At 36.0% G+C, this 17,569-nt stretch overlaps 1 protein-coding gene across 1 annotated transcript in view; it reads left to right on the top strand.

The window, feature by feature from the left end:
* LOC308278889 (vascular endothelial growth factor receptor kdr-like) overlaps nucleotides 1-17,569 on the top strand; it is a gene marked incomplete at both ends in the record, with an annotated part of 257,546 nt that overhangs the window by 153,786 nt on the left and 86,191 nt on the right. Inside the window, 5 exons of the mRNA XM_080718883.1 lie at nucleotides 6,321-6,611; nucleotides 7,085-7,231; nucleotides 7,431-7,556; nucleotides 9,493-9,599; nucleotides 17,184-17,319. Of these exons, the coding sequence (XP_080575009.1) occupies nucleotides 6,321-6,611; nucleotides 7,085-7,231; nucleotides 7,431-7,556; nucleotides 9,493-9,599; nucleotides 17,184-17,319 (807 nt within the window). The remainder of the gene's footprint in view (nucleotides 1-6,320; nucleotides 6,612-7,084; nucleotides 7,232-7,430; nucleotides 7,557-9,492; nucleotides 9,600-17,183; nucleotides 17,320-17,569) is intronic.

Raw genomic sequence — 17,569 nt, 5'->3', positions numbered from 1 at the left:
TTGCTCTTTTTGCTCAATATTCTTTTGGTTATTTTAGGACTTTAGTGATTTGATGCATATTTTACAGTGTTTTTCTATGCCTAAAGAATATCACTGGAATTTTTATAGGAATTGCATTGAATCTGTAGATCACTTTGGGTAGTATATACATTTTAACAAAAGTAAATCTTCAAACTCATGAATATGAAAGGTTTTCATTTTTGTGTTTTCTTCAATTTTTTTCATCAGCATTTTATACCTCTCATTGTAGAATTATTTCATTTCCTTGGTTAATTAACTAACCAAATTATTTGGGGAGACAGAATGGATAGTCATAAAAAGTTCCAAAAATTTTATGAGAGTAAAAGCCATGATTTGATAGTTTACTAAATGTGTGCTCACAGTCAATGAATATTTACCATATTGCTCTTTATAAGATAACCTTAATCATCTTGAAATATAACTGATGATAGAGGAAAGAAAATAAACATATAACTAATATATCAAGGCATAGTTTGCATATTGTCAGATGATATTATTCTAGAGAAGGAAAAAGTTATTTTGGACAAGGATAGCCAAAAAAGTTTCACAAAGGGAAAAACAAACATAGAATAATAAATATTGATTCACAATATCAGAGAGCTTGAGAAATGGCATTTTAAGGAAAAAGGTTGGCTGCAGCAAATTATACATATTAGAATTAATCAACAGTCACTCTATAGATGTTTGTTAATATCATGGCTACAAAGTTTCAATGCTAAATGTATTAGAAAATGGAGGCCCTGATTTGGATTATTCCATCATATCAGCTGATCAACTGTATTTGGCATTCGAGAACATCACTGTTGTGATCAATAAGAACTACATTTGAGCCAGGTGTGGTGGTGCACACTTGTAATCCCCGTGTTTGGGAGGTGGAGACAGGAGGATCACGCAGGTTCAAAGCCAACTTCGCTGGCTTAAGATAGCCTGTTTCCAAATAAAAATATAAAATAGATCTGGGAGTGTAGCCTGGAGGTAGAAGGGTTTCCAGGAACCTCAGTACCACAAAAAATACATTTGAAGCTGGGCATAGTGACACATGCTTGTAATCCCTGGCAGAGACAAGAGGACTGCATGTTCAAAACCAACCTCAGTGACTGGGATGTAGCTCTGATGTAGAATGCCCCTGGGTTTAATCCCCAGTAAAAGAAAACTAAATAATAGCAGCTTGACAAAGATAAATATTAGCAGAATAGCATTGAGCAGATATTATAGAATTAGGATTTTTGTAATGAGCCACAAGAAATAATGTTACAATGGTATTGACAAGGAAGGTTTAATAATATTTATTAAAATCTCAAGGGTTTATTTCCAGAGTAACATTCAATTTGTCCTGAATATATCTCTCTCTCTCTCTCTCTCTCTCTCTCTCTCTCTCTCTCTCTCTCTCTCTCTCTCTCACACACACACACACACACACACACACACACACACCTAGTATAATGGCTGGAAAACTATAGGTCAGCATCACCAGAAATTTTTATCCAGCAAGGATTCTCTCCAAACTGAACATATTTCTATTTAAATTAGCTGTGTGTAGAGTTTTGAGTGTATATCAGTATATCTCTTGGGGGAAAATATTGGAATGGTAGTTAAGTATTCATAATTTATACTGATTTTATTTTTAAAAAGGTAAAGGATTAAAAGTGGTTCATCATGCTATCTTCCAAGGCAAAACCTGGATATCTAGAGTTTCATTTTGACAGAGCCCTTTTATTTCTCCCCAGATCACATCTGTAGTAAACTGGTCATTGTTGCTATCCAGTTTAGAGATTCTGTACTATGTCTCTTTCCAACTTCTTTCCCAGGGACATCATATATTAATCAGCAAACTGTCTCTACTCTACATTCTAAAATAATACCTTATCCCTGGAGAGGTGGAAGGAAATTGCAAAACTGCAAAGTGAAATCTGTATATCTCTGCCACTTCATATATATTCTTCATCTTCTTGCAAATGATATTAATTTTGTACATTAAACATGGGAGTTATTTTCATCCTCTAGGTTTTCTTAATTTTCTTTCTTTGTCATTCTATATTCTTATTGTAGAGAGTTTTCTCATCCTTGGTTAGGTTTATTACTAGGTATTTTAAACTTTTTGAAGCTACTCTGAGCTGAATTGTTTTCCTGACTTATTTTTCAGCAGATTCATTATTAGGATATAGAAAAACTATTGATTTTTGTATGTTTTCTATGTTGATTTTCTACTCAAATACTTTATTGAATTTGTTAATCATCTCTAGAAGTCTTCTAGTAAAACCTTCATGGTCTTCTAAGTTAGAACCATATCTGCTGAAAATGAGAATAATTTGACTTCTTCATTTCCTACTTATATCCCTTTTACCTTTTCCACTTGCCAACTTGCTTTAGCTAAAAGAAGTTGACATCCTTATCCATGATTTAAAAAATAGCAATTTAGACTTTGGATTTTCAGTTTTTGCATACTTACTATGATTTGGTTTGTCATATGTAGCAGTTATTATATTGAGGTAAGTTTCGTCTATCTCTAAGTTTCTTCAGTGATTTTATCATCAATGGGTGTCAAAGGATTTTCATGCATCTATTGAGATAGATGATCATGTCACTTTTGCTCTTGCTTCTCTTTCTGTGGTGTGATATGTTTATTGATTTATATATGTTAAAACAGCCTTTCGGGGCCGGGTGTGGTGGTGCACGCTTGTAATCCCCGCGCTTGGGAGGCGGAGACAGGAGGATTGCGCAGGTTCGAAGCCAGCCATGCACGCTGGCTTAGGAGACCCTGTTTCCAAATAAAAATGTAAAAATACGTCTGGGAGTGTAGCCCGGAGGTAGAAGGGCTTCCAGGAACCCCAGTACCACCACCAAAAAAAAAAAAAAGCCTTTCATTCCTGAGATGAAACCCACCTGATCATCATGTATATTTTTAATGTATTGTTGAATTTGAGTTGCTAATATTCCATTAAGAATTTTTGCTTTTATAGTCATTAACGTTATTGGTCTGTAGTTTTCTTGCAGTGTACTTATCTGGGTTTTGTATCAGAGTAATACAGGCTTCATAGAATGAATTTGAAAGAATTCCTTTTTTTTTAATTTCATGATATAAATTGAGACATATTGGTGTTATTTTTCCTTAAAGATCTGCTATTATTGAGCTGTAAATTTTCAATCTCTGGGCTTTTCTTAGTTGGGAGGCTTTTTATTGCTGCTACAATCTCATTGCTTATTATTCATCTGTTTAACTTTTCTATATCCTATTTGGTCAATTACATTATACATGTCTAGAAATGTATCCATTTCTTCTAATTTTTTTTGTTATATTGGAATACAAATTTTCAAAATAGTTTTAATTAATCCTCTGGATTTCACAGTTTTATCTGTTGTAATATTCTAATTTTCACCATTAATTTTATTAATTGGAATCTTCACCCCTTTCTGTTTATTAATTTGGCTAAGGGGTTACCAATCTTGCTCAGAGACTGAATATTTTAGAAATATTTCAGAGAAAGAATATTTTAGAAAAAAATGTAAAGCTCAGGAAACAAAAATAGACAAATGAGACATCAAACTGAAAAGCTTCTTAGCAAAGAAAAGAATCATTGGAATGAAGAGGCAACCTACAGAATGGAAGAAAATATTTGAGAACTATGCATCTAACTTTGAGTTAATATTCAGAATCTATAAGGAACTAAAAAACTCAGTAGCAATTCTGGCATCATCACACACACCTGTAAACCTAGCATATAGGAGACTAAGAAATATTACAAGTGCAAGGCCAGCCTCAAAAACTTACTGATATCTTTGTTTCAAAAAATTAAAAGTACTGGAAGTATAGCTCAGTGGTTGAGCATCCCTGGATTTAGTCAGCGGTACCACAAAACAAGCAGAAAAACAAAACAAAACAAAACAAACTTAAAAGCAATAAAAAGAGATGGTCTGACCTAAAAATGGGCAATAGACCCAAATAGACATTTCTAAAAACAGAACATGAAAATGTTCATCAGGTTTATAAAGAATGTTCAACATTATTAATCATCAGAGAAATGCAAATCAAAATAACAATGAGATATGATTTTGCTTCAGCTTTTCCCCCTGGAGTGTGATCCATTCCCCTCTCTTCATGACCTTTCACATATGGTATCTTCACTTCTCTAAGTAAACCTCCTGTATCCTACCCTGCCCTTCCAAAAACCCAAAAGGTAACAAGTGTTGACGATTTGGAAAAAAGCCTACTCTTTACCCACAGTTCTTGGTAATGCAAATTAGTTAACCTTTTATGCAAAATGGTATAGAAGTTTCTCAACAAATTAAAACTAGAACTAATGTGATCAAGCAATCTTCCTCCTGGATATATATGCATATATCCAAAGAAAATTAAATCTTTATTTCAAAGAAATACCTGTACTCTCATATTTATTGTTGGGTTATTCACAATTTCCAAAATATAGTATCAACCTAAGTGTCCAATTACTGATTAATAAATTGTGACATTATACACAATGCAATTCCATTTAGTCCTAAAAGAATTAAATCCATTTATTTTAAAAATATGAAATTAGTCACAAAAAGTAAAAATTCAGACACTCTCTCTAATATGCAGAAGCTTGAGAGAAAAAGGGTCATAGTAGGAACTCTAGACAAGGAAGGAGAAACCATAGATGAGAAAATCAGGTGATCTAACTGAGGGGGATGGAAAGGAGAAAGAGAGAAATTCCCTAATGTATGTTATATATATTCATAAACATATCAAGGTCAATCACTAAGCCAAACATGAGAAGGAAGGAAGGATAGGGAAGGGGGTGAAAATTGGGGAAGGGCTAAATGAGTGATGTGTGTATGTATGCCTCTACCATCTTGTACCTCATTAAGATGTATGACTACGTCAGGTGTGGTGGCGCAGGCTTGTAAACCCCTGTGCTTGGGAGGAGACAGGAGGATCACGCAGGTTTGAAGCCAGCCTCACTGGCTTAAGAGACTCTGTTTCCAAATAAAAATATAAAAAAATAGGTGTCTGGGAGTGTAGCCTGGAGATAGGAGGGTTTCCAGGAACCCCAGTACCACAAAAAAGATGTATAATTACAATGTACCAATAAAAAATTTAAAAATGGATAAAACTGGAGATCATTATATTAAGTGAAATTAGCAAGGCACAAAAACAAAAGTGGCTCATAATATCATTCACATGTGAAATCCAAAAAAGTGTGTTTTATAGGAATATTGAGGGGGGAATAGAGGTTATTCAGTTTTGAGGGCTAAATGGAGAAAAAATATAAGGAGAGATTAATTAATTGCTAAGTTACAGTTAGATAAGAGTAAGAAGAAGGCAGGCGTGTTGACTCATGCTTGTAATCCCAATACTTGGGAGGCTGAGACAGGAGGTTTGCAGCTTCATGGCCAGCCTCAACTACCTAGGGAGGCCTCCACAACTTAGAGAGACCCTGTTTCAAAATAAAGAATAAAAAGTAGGCTGGGGTGTGGCTCAGAGTTAGAATATCCCTGGGTTTAATCATCAGTACTGCACTGTTCACGGATAGCCTCAGCTACTTAGTGAGGCCCTCTGCAACTCAGTGAGACCCAGTTTCAAAATAAAGAATAAAAAAATAGGGCAGGGGGTGTAGCTCAGATGTTGAATGCCTCTGGGTTCCATCCCCAGACCTGCAAAAAAAAGTACTGCAAAAAAAAAAAAGATGAGTAAGAAGCTCTGGTGAGTTTCTTATAGTAGGATGACTGCAGATAATTATGATAGGTAAATGCTAGAAGAAAGTATTTTGAACATTTTCACCATGAAGAATAGGAGACAGATACGTTCAACCTAGATTAAACATCAAAAAAAGTACAATATATCACATCACCTGTCATTCTATTAATATGTATGATTTGTATATTGTATATATCAGTGATATAAAGTGTTTGTAAGAATTAGTATGACAAACTTAACATTTTTATAATTGTAAGCATTATGTGTCTTTAACATTTGTTTACTTGATCAGTAATACAACAATGTAAAAAGTTTAGAACACTCATATATTAACTAACTTCATGAGAAAATTTAGCCAAATCATGTTGAAAAGACAAAAAAATACTCTGTGTTGTCAAACACAAATAAATCAAGGAAAATTATTTAAAAAACAAAACCAAGCGAAAAAAAGGAAACTCAAAGTGACACTGATAATTTAAGGTAGGTTTTTTTTTTTTTTTTTACTAGGCACTTATCCTTAAGGGTGTTTTTCTCTGCATTTTGACTTTCAGGAAAAGGAAGAAAGAATGTTGTTCTTTAGCAGCTTATCTTGCCTGTTCATATTGATATCTGTTCATTCTTACAGATGTGGATTTCATGGACACAGAACCTGTGGTTTCAGTGATTGAAGGCTATGATGCTCAGCTCAAATGCAAGGCAGCTAAATATATTTACAATCAGCTTGCTTGGTTCAACCCCTCTGGGGAAAAGATTTCTGATATAGACACTGAAAGCTTCAGAAGTAACTACTCCATCACATTGATGCTCTTGATTAAGAATGTGACTCAGCAGGATAAAGGACAGTACAAGTGCAAGGCTTGGACACAGAGGAACAGCACCAAAATGATGCAGCGTAATACTCAGCTGTTAATTAGAGGTAGAATTGGATGGACTTACAATTACCTCTTAGAATTTGAGCCAACTGTCTTATGGATTCTTTAGCCAGTATAAGGTTTTGGTTTTTGTATTCTTTGTGTCAATTAGTCCTTCACTTTCTGAAACCTTTTGTAGGCTTTCAAAGGAAAAGAATTCTAATGAATTCAAAATTTAGAAAATTTTAGAATTTGGAAATGTTGTGGTCTGGGTGCCAAAACTATTAGAAAGCCATTTTTCTTGCCTGAGTTGGCTCATGATCACATATCTAAGTTTTAAGATTAAGGAATAATTTGAAGGCCACAAAATGCAAGTTTTACTCGAATAGTAGATGTTTCTCCCTATTCATTTTCTCTTTTTCTGCTAATATCTCGCCATCTAAATGTCCAGTTAAATATGTAGGTGTGAATTATGTCAAGTGCTTATTTGTGGCACCCTGTCTCAGAATCTTGACTCATTTTACACTGGTTTCTACAGAAAGGGTCGCCCCATTCATTATCGAGAATCTCACCAATATTGAAGTCAACAGCAGTGGCAAGATTTTGCTGAATTGCAAAGTGGGTGGAATACCATGCCCCCAGGTCCACTGGTTCAAAAATGGAATTCCTATTCTTCCTGCTTCAGGTAAGTCTGAAATCTTGTGTGGTGGTTTCCAAGTCTTAAGTCTCACCAAAAAAAGCCTTAGATAGCACAGCTCCTTAGGGTTGCCTTTCCTTGAAAAGCATCCCAGGGTTGAGTCAATGAAATGGGAGTTTCATATACGCTGACACTGTGCTTCAGGACCAATATCTCACATAATAATGGGGGGCCATTGTCAATGCAGGAATCTTCTTTGAGAATAACACCCTTATTATTGAGAGGGCCAAAAAAGATGACGAGGGCCTGTATCTCTGTAAAGCAACCAATGAGTTGGGAGAAGTCAGCACAGCAGCTCTTATCACCTTGGAGGGTAAGTTGGAAAATCCTGACTACATTGGTAATCAATAATGGAATTTGACTGGAATTTTAAAAAAAGCATTGGGACACAGTGTGGGAGGACAGTTAAGATGTGTATAAACAAAACTACTCTCTCTAATATACCCACTTTCATTAGGAGGGTATGGGGAATAATATGGTTTGGAAAATCTGCATTCAGAACCTCATACTTGCTGTGAACTCAATGCCATTTTAGACAAGTTGTCTAGCCTTTCTATATCTTAGCTTTCTCATTTCTGAAATGTAAATAATACCAGTTGCCTTGGTTATTTATCAAAGCTGATACAAATGAAGGCAAGTTTGTGGAGATACTTAAAATGTATAAATTACCAAATAAGAGTAATTCATCTTGATTGGTTGAAAATATTGTGTGCTGTTTGGAAATATAAAGGTAAAATATTAGATCTTTGCAGGCAAACCAAATACTTGGTTTAATAATCTGCGATAGTTAAAATATGTCGATTGAACTCAGGGATATTCTACTTCTGAGCTATACCCCAAGCCCAATTTTATTCTTTATTTTGAATCAGGGTCTCACTACATTGCAGAGGGCCTTACAAGGTTGCTGAGGCTGGTCCTGAACTTGTGATCCTCCTATTTCAGCCTCCCAAGTACTAGGATTACAAGTATGTGCCACCATGCCTGGCCTATTCTCATTTTTTTGTTGTTTTTGGTACTAGGGATTGAACCCAGGGACATTCTACCTCTGAGCTATACCTCCAGCCCTATTTTTATTCTTTATTTTGAAGCAGGGTCTCACTGAGTTGCAGAGGGCCTCACTAAGTGGCTGAGGCTGGCCACGAACCTACAGTCCTCCTATTCTACTTTTTAAATGGGGAAACTGAGCTGTGAAGAGATTAGTAATTTACAAGGTCAACCAAATGGCTAAGTGGGAGATAGAATATTAATTTAGGTGGTGCCAGGCTGTAGACCATATCTATCTTGTCTTAAGAAGCCAGAAAATAAGGCTTATAACTATAAACCATAGTTTATAGTTATATATAATATATATGATATATATCATATAATATATATATATAACTATAAATGACTGATTTTTAATTTCTTTCCCAGTTGTTGGAAATATGTATGCATATATAAATATATGATTTATCTTTTAGCTCATTCTCTTGAGTCATCCAGTACAATTATCTAGGGGTAAGTTTTTCTAAGTTTCCTGAAGCAAAATCCATTCTCCATAAAAATTACACACACACACACACACACACACACACACACACACACAGACACACACACACACACACACACACACACACACACGATTTTGGGCCTGGTGACATTAGGCTTTTAGAAATCTCAGTACTTTGCCGGGTGTGGTGGCGCACGCTTGTAATCCCCGCGCTTGGGAGGCAGAGACAGGAGGATCGTGCAGGTTCGAAGCCAGCCGCGCGCGCTGGCTTAGGAGACCCTGTTTCCCAATAAAAAAAGTATAAAAATAGGTCTGGGAGTGCAGCCCAGAGGTAGAAGGGCTTCCAGGAACCCCAGTACCACCAAAAAATAAAAAAATAAAAAAAAATTAGGGCTGGAGGGTGTATGTAGTTCGGAGGTAGAATGTCCTGGGATTCAAACCCCAGTACCACCAAAAAAAAAAAAAAAAAAAAAAAAAAAAAAAAAGAAATCTCAGTACTTCAAAGGAGAATTGTGGATTCGTGGCCAGCCTCAGCTACTTAGTGAACCCTCCACAACTTAGTGAGACTCTTTCAAAATAAATAATAAAAAATAGGGCTGGGGTTGTAGTTCAGAGGTAGAATGCTCCTGGGTTCAATCCCCAGTTTAAAAAAAAAAGAAATCAAATATACTTTGTAAGAAGCAATACATTTCTCCTGCTTTCTCTTTCTCCGTGGTGAACTCTTTTCCATGTCATAAATTCTGTCTTCAACTCTTTACAGGCTCAGAAGAGAAATCCAATATTGAAGTCATCATTCTTGTTTGTACTGGCCTTACAGCTACACTTTTTTGGCTGCTTCTAACGCTAGTCATCCGAAAACTTGGAAAGGTAAGGAAAAGAAGATACTCTGGGGCTTTGGGACCTTCTCATACGCAGTTTTTTTTTTTTTTTAAGGCTGATGCTGGTATAATTTTTTATCTCAAATCAGTTTCTTGGAAGATGGTATCACTTCTATTGGAAAGGGAGGGCATATGCAAAGGTGTGTGTGTGTGTGTGTGTGTGTGTGTGTGTGTGTGTGTGTGTGTTTGCACTTGGGACTGAAGACATTTTGGAATTTTTATTGTGTACCATCTAAAAAGTGGGAAATGACACAAGAACACATTTATCCCCTCAGATTCCATCTCCAACTTTTAATTTGTGTAGCTAATTTTGTCTAGAATTACTTTTAAAATAAAATATAATAATGTATCATTCAAATTGGCACTTAATATTTATACCTATAAAACTCTACAAATGCTATAACTACTAATGTGATATGTTTTCACAGGACTTGGATAATATGATTGCCACAGTTAAATCTATTAATTGGAAAATGGGCTTTTGATTATCTTTGCTCCTATAGCTGTTTTCTTTTTGCAGTACTGGGGGTGAAACCCAGGGTCATTCTATCTCTGAGCTACACCCCCAGCTCCATTTTTCATTTTTTTGAAACAGGGTCTCACTGAGTTGCAAAGGGCCTCACTATGTAGCTGAGGCTGTCCTCAAACCGCGATCCTCCAGTCTGAGCCTCCCAAATGCTGGGATTACAAGTGTGCACCACCACAACCGGCTTTCCTATAGCTGTTTTTTTTTTTTTTTTTGTGTGTGTGTGTGTGTGTGGTACTGGGGTTCCTGGATGCCCTTCTACCTCCGGGCTACACTCCCAGACCTATTTTATACTTTTTATTTGTAAATAGGGTCTCTTAAGCTAGCTCAGTTGGCTTCGAACCTGTGTGATCCTCTGGTCTCCGCCTCCCAAGTGCTGGGATTACAAGTGTGTGCCACCACGTCCGGCACCCTTATAGGTGTTTTAAAAATATTTTAATGAGTTATTAATGATTGTGAATCTTAAACTATTAGAAGAAAAATAAAATATCATCTTAAGTACAGTTTATTTGCTGAGCCTTGATGCAAGTAAATAGCAGGAAGAGGTAAAGGCTGATATTCTTATTGATATATGCCAACAAGATTCCTATATTGAACTAAAGAACAGCTATGGTGTCATGGAGCTCTAACTCTTACTGCTAGTAAGGTTTTAGGGACATATCTAAAAGGCCAAGTTAAGCCATATTTAACTGATCCTTTCTATTAGATTTTAGGGATTTAGATTTCTTTTTTCAAAGGATGCCACCTATCATACTCTATTCCTCAGACTCTACTACATATTGGCTATAGAGTAGGGCAAACTCCTGAATTTTCCTTTTCTTACTAGCATTGAACAACAGAACCAGGCCATTTGAATTTTTATTGGTGAATTATATAGAATAGTGGGCTCTATTTTGATACATTTATATTTGAAAATAGCATAATTTGGGTTTATTCATGCCACCATAACCTCCCCCTCTCTTTTTCCCTTTCACTAATCTCTATAATCTGCAGTACTGAATTCCTTTTAGTTTTCATGATATATTTTTTCCTTTCCCCCTAGATCTTCTACATATGAAAGAAACCAAATTACCCCTGAGTATCTGAGTTTTGCTTATTTCTTTTAGCATGGTATTCTTCAGTTTCATAACTTCCTGAAAAAGACATAATTTCATTATGCTTTACAGCTGAGTAAAACTCCATCGTGTATATATACAATACTTTCTTTATTCATTCATATGTTGATGAACACCTAGGCTGGTTCTAAAACTTGGCTATTGTGAATGGTGCTGCTATGAACATAGATATCTTATGCATGCATTGCTATTGTATGCTGACATTCATTCATACAAAGAGTGTTATAGCTGGGTTATATAGTGGTTTCATTCCTAGTCTTTTGAGGAAACTTCACACTGATTTTCTTAGTGGTTGTACTATTTTGTGAACTAACCAACCAAATATAAATGCTCCTTTTCCTCTATTTTCTTTAGTTTTTATGTATTCTGGATATCAGTCTTCTATCAAGAATAGTAACAGCACATTTTACCCATTCTCTAGGCTGTATCTTTATGCTTTTAACTTTTTCTTTCACTATGCAGAAGCTTTTTTATTTGATGATATCTCATTGATTAATTTTTTAATTTTATGGACTTCAGGTGAATTACTGAGGAAGTCATTGCTTATACCTATATGTTGGAGTATTGCACATATGTTTTCTAACCATTACAAATATATCTTTGGTGATATCTCCTTTCTCATCTTGATTTTTGTTAATTTGAATGTTTCCTTTCTTTTGGAATTACTATATGATCCCAGTCCTTGGTATTTTCACAAAAGAATTAAAGTCAAAATGCCATAATGATACATGAATACTCATATTTACAGCACCATAATTCACAATAGCCAAATTATGGACCACAGGAGGATTGTGGTTCGCAGACAGCCTCAGCTACTTAGTGAGGCCCTCTGCAACTCAGTGAGACCCTGTTTCAAAATAAAGAATAAAAATAAATAAGGCTGGGCATGTAGCTTGGAGGTAGAATGCCCGTGGGTTCCATCCCCAGTACTTTTGGAAGAATGGCCATTTTGATGATATTTATTGTGCCTATCCAAGAACGTAGAATATCTTTTCATCTCCTAAGGGTCTTCTTCAATTTTTTCAATGTTTTATAATTTTCTTTGTAGAGGTATTTACCTCCTTGCTTAGGATTTATTCCTAAGTATTTTATTTTTCGTGGGATATTGTAAGTGGAAGTGTTTTCTGGATTTCTTTTTCAGTGGCTTTTTGGTTGGCATACAGGAACGCTTCTGATTTTTTAAGGCTATCACCATTTTGTTTTATTTAGATACCATTAGCTTAATAATTTTACATTTTTAGAAGTCTTGTACATTTTGAGAACAAAAATATCTAAAACACTATTGTCAGTGTATAGCAGAAAACACAGAAAATTATTTTAATAAAATATAAATTTTTGGCCTCTAGGCTTGCTTTTTGTAAAATTTTACCAAAAGCAGATCAATACATATATATTTGCAGTACTGGGAATGGAACCCAGGGGCATTGTACCTCCAAGCTACACTCCCAGCCCTATTTTTTAGTCCTTTTTATTTATTTATTTTTGAAACAGGGTCTCACTGAGTTATGAAGGGCCTCTATTAGTAGCTGAGGCTGTCAGTAAACCTCCAGTCTCTACCTCCCAAATGCTGGGATTACAAGTGTGCACCGCCACCTTTGGCCCAAAAGCAGATCAATATTTTAAGAAAACCAAGTTGTTTTATTTATTTATTTATTTATTTTTTATTTATTGTGGTACTGGGGTTCCTGGAAACCCTTCTACCTCGGGGTTACACTCCCAGACCTATTTTATACTTTTTATTTGGAAACAGGGTCTCTTAAACCAGCGCGGCTGGCTTCGAACCTGTGTGATCCTCCTGTCTCTGCCTCCCAAGTGCAGGGATTACAAGCATGTGTCACCACGCCCTGCAAACCAAGTTGTCCCTGCAAACCAAGTTGTTTTAAACATGTGGTATACATAGAATCCATGCATTTAATGTGACTTTTAGAAAACACTTTAATTTTTCTTCATTGTAACCAACCTTATTATACATATAAATGTTCTTATACATCTTATCCTTGATAAAATAGTTACAACTTAAGACATTTCTCTCTTTTCTTTATTATAATAGCCCATTGTGCCTATAGATATCTCCTGTTATTTATTGTGTTTTCTTTTTATTGATTTTATGTCCAGAAACTTTGCTGAATTTGTTGATCAACTATATAAGCTTTTTAGTTGAGTTTGTTGGGTCTTGATTTCTAGTTTAATTTAATTGTGGTCTGAAAAAATGTAGGAGCCTATTTGCTAATGCTCACTTTGTGGCCCAGGATGTGTCATATTTTGGAGAAGGTTCCATGAGCAGCAGAGAAAAATGTGAACTCCTTGAGTGGAATATTCTATATGTGTCTAATAGGACCATTTGGTTTATGGTGTTCTTTAGGTCTGAGGCATATTTACTGACCTTTTGTTTAGAAGATCAGTCTAACAGTGTGAGAGGAGTGTTGAAGTCTCCCAGTATTATTGTATTGGGATCTCTGTGTGACTTAATGTCACAAAGAGTTTGTTTTATAACAGTGGCTGCACCTATATTTGGGGCATAGATGTTGACTATTGTTATTTCCACTTGCTGTATTGTTCTTTTTACCAGTAAAAAATGATCTGATTTATCTCTTCTGATAAGCTTCAGTTTCAAGTCTAATTTGTCTGATATGATAGTTGCTACTCCTTATTTTCGAGTTCTGTTGTCATCGATTACCTTGTTCTAGCCCTTCACCTTTAGTAAGTATCTTACATGTAAGGTGTGTTTCTTGCAGGCAGCATATAGATGGATTCTTGATTTTAATCCATTTTCCACCTTATGTCTTTTTATTTGGGAGTTGAGGGCATTTGTATTCAACTTGATTGTTGAGAGATGATTTGTAAATCCTAACATTTTGAATTTATCTTCTGTTTGAAGTAGTGTTTTTTCTTCTTTGCTTAGTTGATTGATGGAAAGTATTGTTTCTCTGGTTCGGGTGTTTATTTCTTGTTTCTTCTTTGCAGTTAATCTTTTTGAGTTATTTTTTATAATGCTGGTTTGGAAGACATAAATTCTTTCAGCTTCTGTTATTTTTATGGAAGATTTGTATTTCTCTGTCAAATTTGAGAGAGAGTTTTGTTTGGTAGGCAATTTTTGGCTGCAAGTGTTTTTTCTTCTAGAGTTTCAAATATGTTGTTCCTTGAGTATTTTCTCTAGTGATTGTTTGGAAGACATAAACTCAGCTTCTTTTGATCATGGAAGATTTTTATTTCCCTGTCTAATTTAAAAGATAGAATTCCTGGGTAGGAAATTTTTGGCTTCAAATTGTTTTTTGCAGAGTTTAGAATATATAACTCCAGGCCCTTCTGGCTTTCATGAGTTGTTTTGGGAAGTCTGGAATGATTCTAATTCGTTTGCCTCTGAATGTCATTTGGTCTTTTGCTTTTGTTGCCTGTAAGATTCTCTCCTTGGCTTCTACATTGGTCATTTTGACTATTATGTGCCTTGGTGAGCCTTTTCTCTGTTCTTGTCTAAAGGGGATTCTATAAGTTTTCTGTACATGTATATCAACCTCTTGTATATTTGGAAATTTTTCTGATATTACTTCTTTGAAAAGATTGTTAATCCCTTTGGTTTTACCTTCTAGTCTCTCTTCGACCCCTATTATTTTTAGGTTAGTTCTTTCAAGATGGGTCCATATCTCTTCAATGTCCAATTTATGCTGTTGAATTGTTTTGTTTTTTTTTTCTAAATTGAGTGATAATCTTCTAAGAGGGAAATTTTATTTACCATGTGGTCTATTTTTTTGTTTTGTTTTGTTTTGCTTTTGGTGGTACTGGGGTTCCTGGAAACCCTTCTACCTCCAGGCTACACTCACAGACCTATTTTTTATATTTTTATTTGGAAACAGGGTCTCTTAAGCCAAGTAGGCTGGCTTTTTTTTTGTGTGTGTGTGTGGTACTGGGGTTCCTGGAAGCCCTTCTACCTCCGGGCTACACTCCCAGACCTATTTTTACATTTTTATTTGGAAACAGGGTCTCCTAAGCCAGCGCGCGTGGCTGGCTTCGAACCTGTGCGATCCTCCTGTCTCTGCCTCCCAAGCGCAGGGATTACAAGCGTGCGCCACCACGCCCTGCGGTAGGCTGGCTTTGAACCTGCGTGATCCTCCTGTCTCTGCCTCCCAAGCGTGGAGATTACAAGCTTGCGCCACCACGCCCAGCGACCATGTGGTCTCTTCTATTGTTTATCTTTTGTATTAATGCCTTCACTTCAATGATTCCATCCTTCACTCCCTTCAGAACTTTTTTCTGATTCCTGTTGAGGATGTCAATTTCTTTTTGTTTATTTGTTCCTTTATTTTTTTTAGGCTCCCTCTTAAATTATAAATTATTTTAGGAAATTCTGTCTCATTTCTGCTGTTAAATTTTCTGATTTATCCTTCTGAAGATCTTCATTTTCCTGGAAGTCCTTAACGACTTTTTAAAATTTCATTTGTAAAGTCTGAAATTATTGTCAATTGTGGTCACTAAAGTTTGCATTTCTTTAGCTTGGTGGTCTCTTAGTGTTTATATAGTTTCCTTATATGTCTGGAACGCACAAAAGTATAAAAAAGAGGAAAAAAGATATTAAGGATGAGAAGCAGGTGATTAAAATTGCCACGAAGCTCTCTTAACAAAAAGCAGCTGCTCCTTTCTCTAACAAGCTTTCCCTGGTTGGTGTAAGCATTTGAATCAATTCCAAAATTCTTTAAAATTTGATTATGACCATTTATTTTACCCCATTAGTTGCATTTAGGAAGGAACATAGCCCTAGCTTTTCCCATTTTACATTTTTTTTTTTTTTTTGCAGTACCAGGGATGAAACCCAGGGGCACTGTACCTCCAAGCTACACCCCTGGTCCTATTTTTTAGTCTTTTTATTTATTTATTACTTTTTGTAGTACTATGGGTGAAACCCAGGGGCTTTCTCCCTCTAGGCTATATTTCAAGACCTATTTTATATTTTATTTGGAAACAGGGTGTCACTAAGTTGCTGAGAGCCTCACTAAGTAGCTGAGGCTGGCTTCAAACCTGTGCGATCCTCCTGTCTCAGCCTCCCAAGTGCTGGGATTAAAAGCATGCACCACCACGCCCAGCTAGTCTTTTTATTTTTGAAACAGGGTCTCACTGAGTTGTAAAGGGCCTTGCTAAGTAGCTGAGGCTGTCTGCGAACCACAATCCTCTGGTCTCTGTCTCCTGAATGCTGGGATTACAAGCGTGTATCACTATGCCCCACCCTATTTTACAATTTTAATTGATGTCACTCCTTAATTTTTTTTTTTGTTGGTACTGGGGGTGGAACCCAGAGGCTTTCTACCTCCGGCCTATGCTCCCAGACCTTTTTTTAAAAATATTTTTTATTTGGAAATAGGGTCTCACTAAGTTGCTGAAAGTGTCACTGAGTAGCTGAGGCTGGCTTCAAACCTGTGCGATCCTCCTGTCTCAGCCTCCCAAGCATGGGGATTACAAGCCTGAGCCACCATGCCCGCTCCTTATTTTTTGTAATGCTTCTTTATGTTATAAGTACTAACTTTTATCTGATAGTTTGTTTTTACTACTTTACAAAATTGTTGATTTCACTTAATTGTGTTCATTATCTTTATTTTGGGGATTGTTTCTTACTTTATCAGCCACCCTAAAATGTTAAGTTGAATACTTCAGAGTCCTTATATCACATCAGAAGATCAAGAAAACATGATAATGGCTGGGCGTGGTGGCGCATGCTTGTAATCCCTGTGCTTGGGAGGCTGAGACAGGAGGATTGCACAAGTTCCAAGCCAGCCTCAGCTGGCTTAAGAGACCCTGTTTCCAAATAAAATATAAAATAAGTCTGGGGATATAGCCGGGAGGTAGAAGGCCCCTGGGTTCCATCCCCAGTACTGCCAAAAAAAAAAAAAAAAAAGAAAGAAAGAAAACATGATAATGTACATTGTTTTTTCTTTTCTTTCTGTAGCCCAATGTGTCAGAAATCAAAACTGGCTACCTTTCCATCATTGTGGACCCTGAAGAAATGTCCCTTGATCAACAGTGTGATAGGCTTCCTTATGATGACAGTAAATGGGAGTTCCCTAGGGACCGATTACAGTTGGGTGAGTACCAATATTTGTCATAACACTCTTTCACATTACTTTTACCATGAAGTTTGAAAAAATCACTGATAATAAGATCCGTGGAAAAGCAGTGACTTTAAATCTAGGATGCACTTGTATTATTGTAGTCAGTGCTACTCAACTTCATTCATGATGAATGTAGACAAAATGAGATGTGTTTTAAAGATGATGATAAGAGTAGAATAGAAACCATGAATTAAAGTAGTGGAATGACATTGTATAGTTAACA

The sequence above is a fragment of the Muscardinus avellanarius genome (assembly GCF_963383645.1).
Source record: "Muscardinus avellanarius genome assembly, chromosome: X".
In the NCBI taxonomy this organism is placed as follows: Eukaryota; Metazoa; Chordata; class Mammalia; order Rodentia; family Gliridae; genus Muscardinus; species Muscardinus avellanarius.
This window is presented reverse-complemented; position numbering and strand designations above follow the sequence as displayed.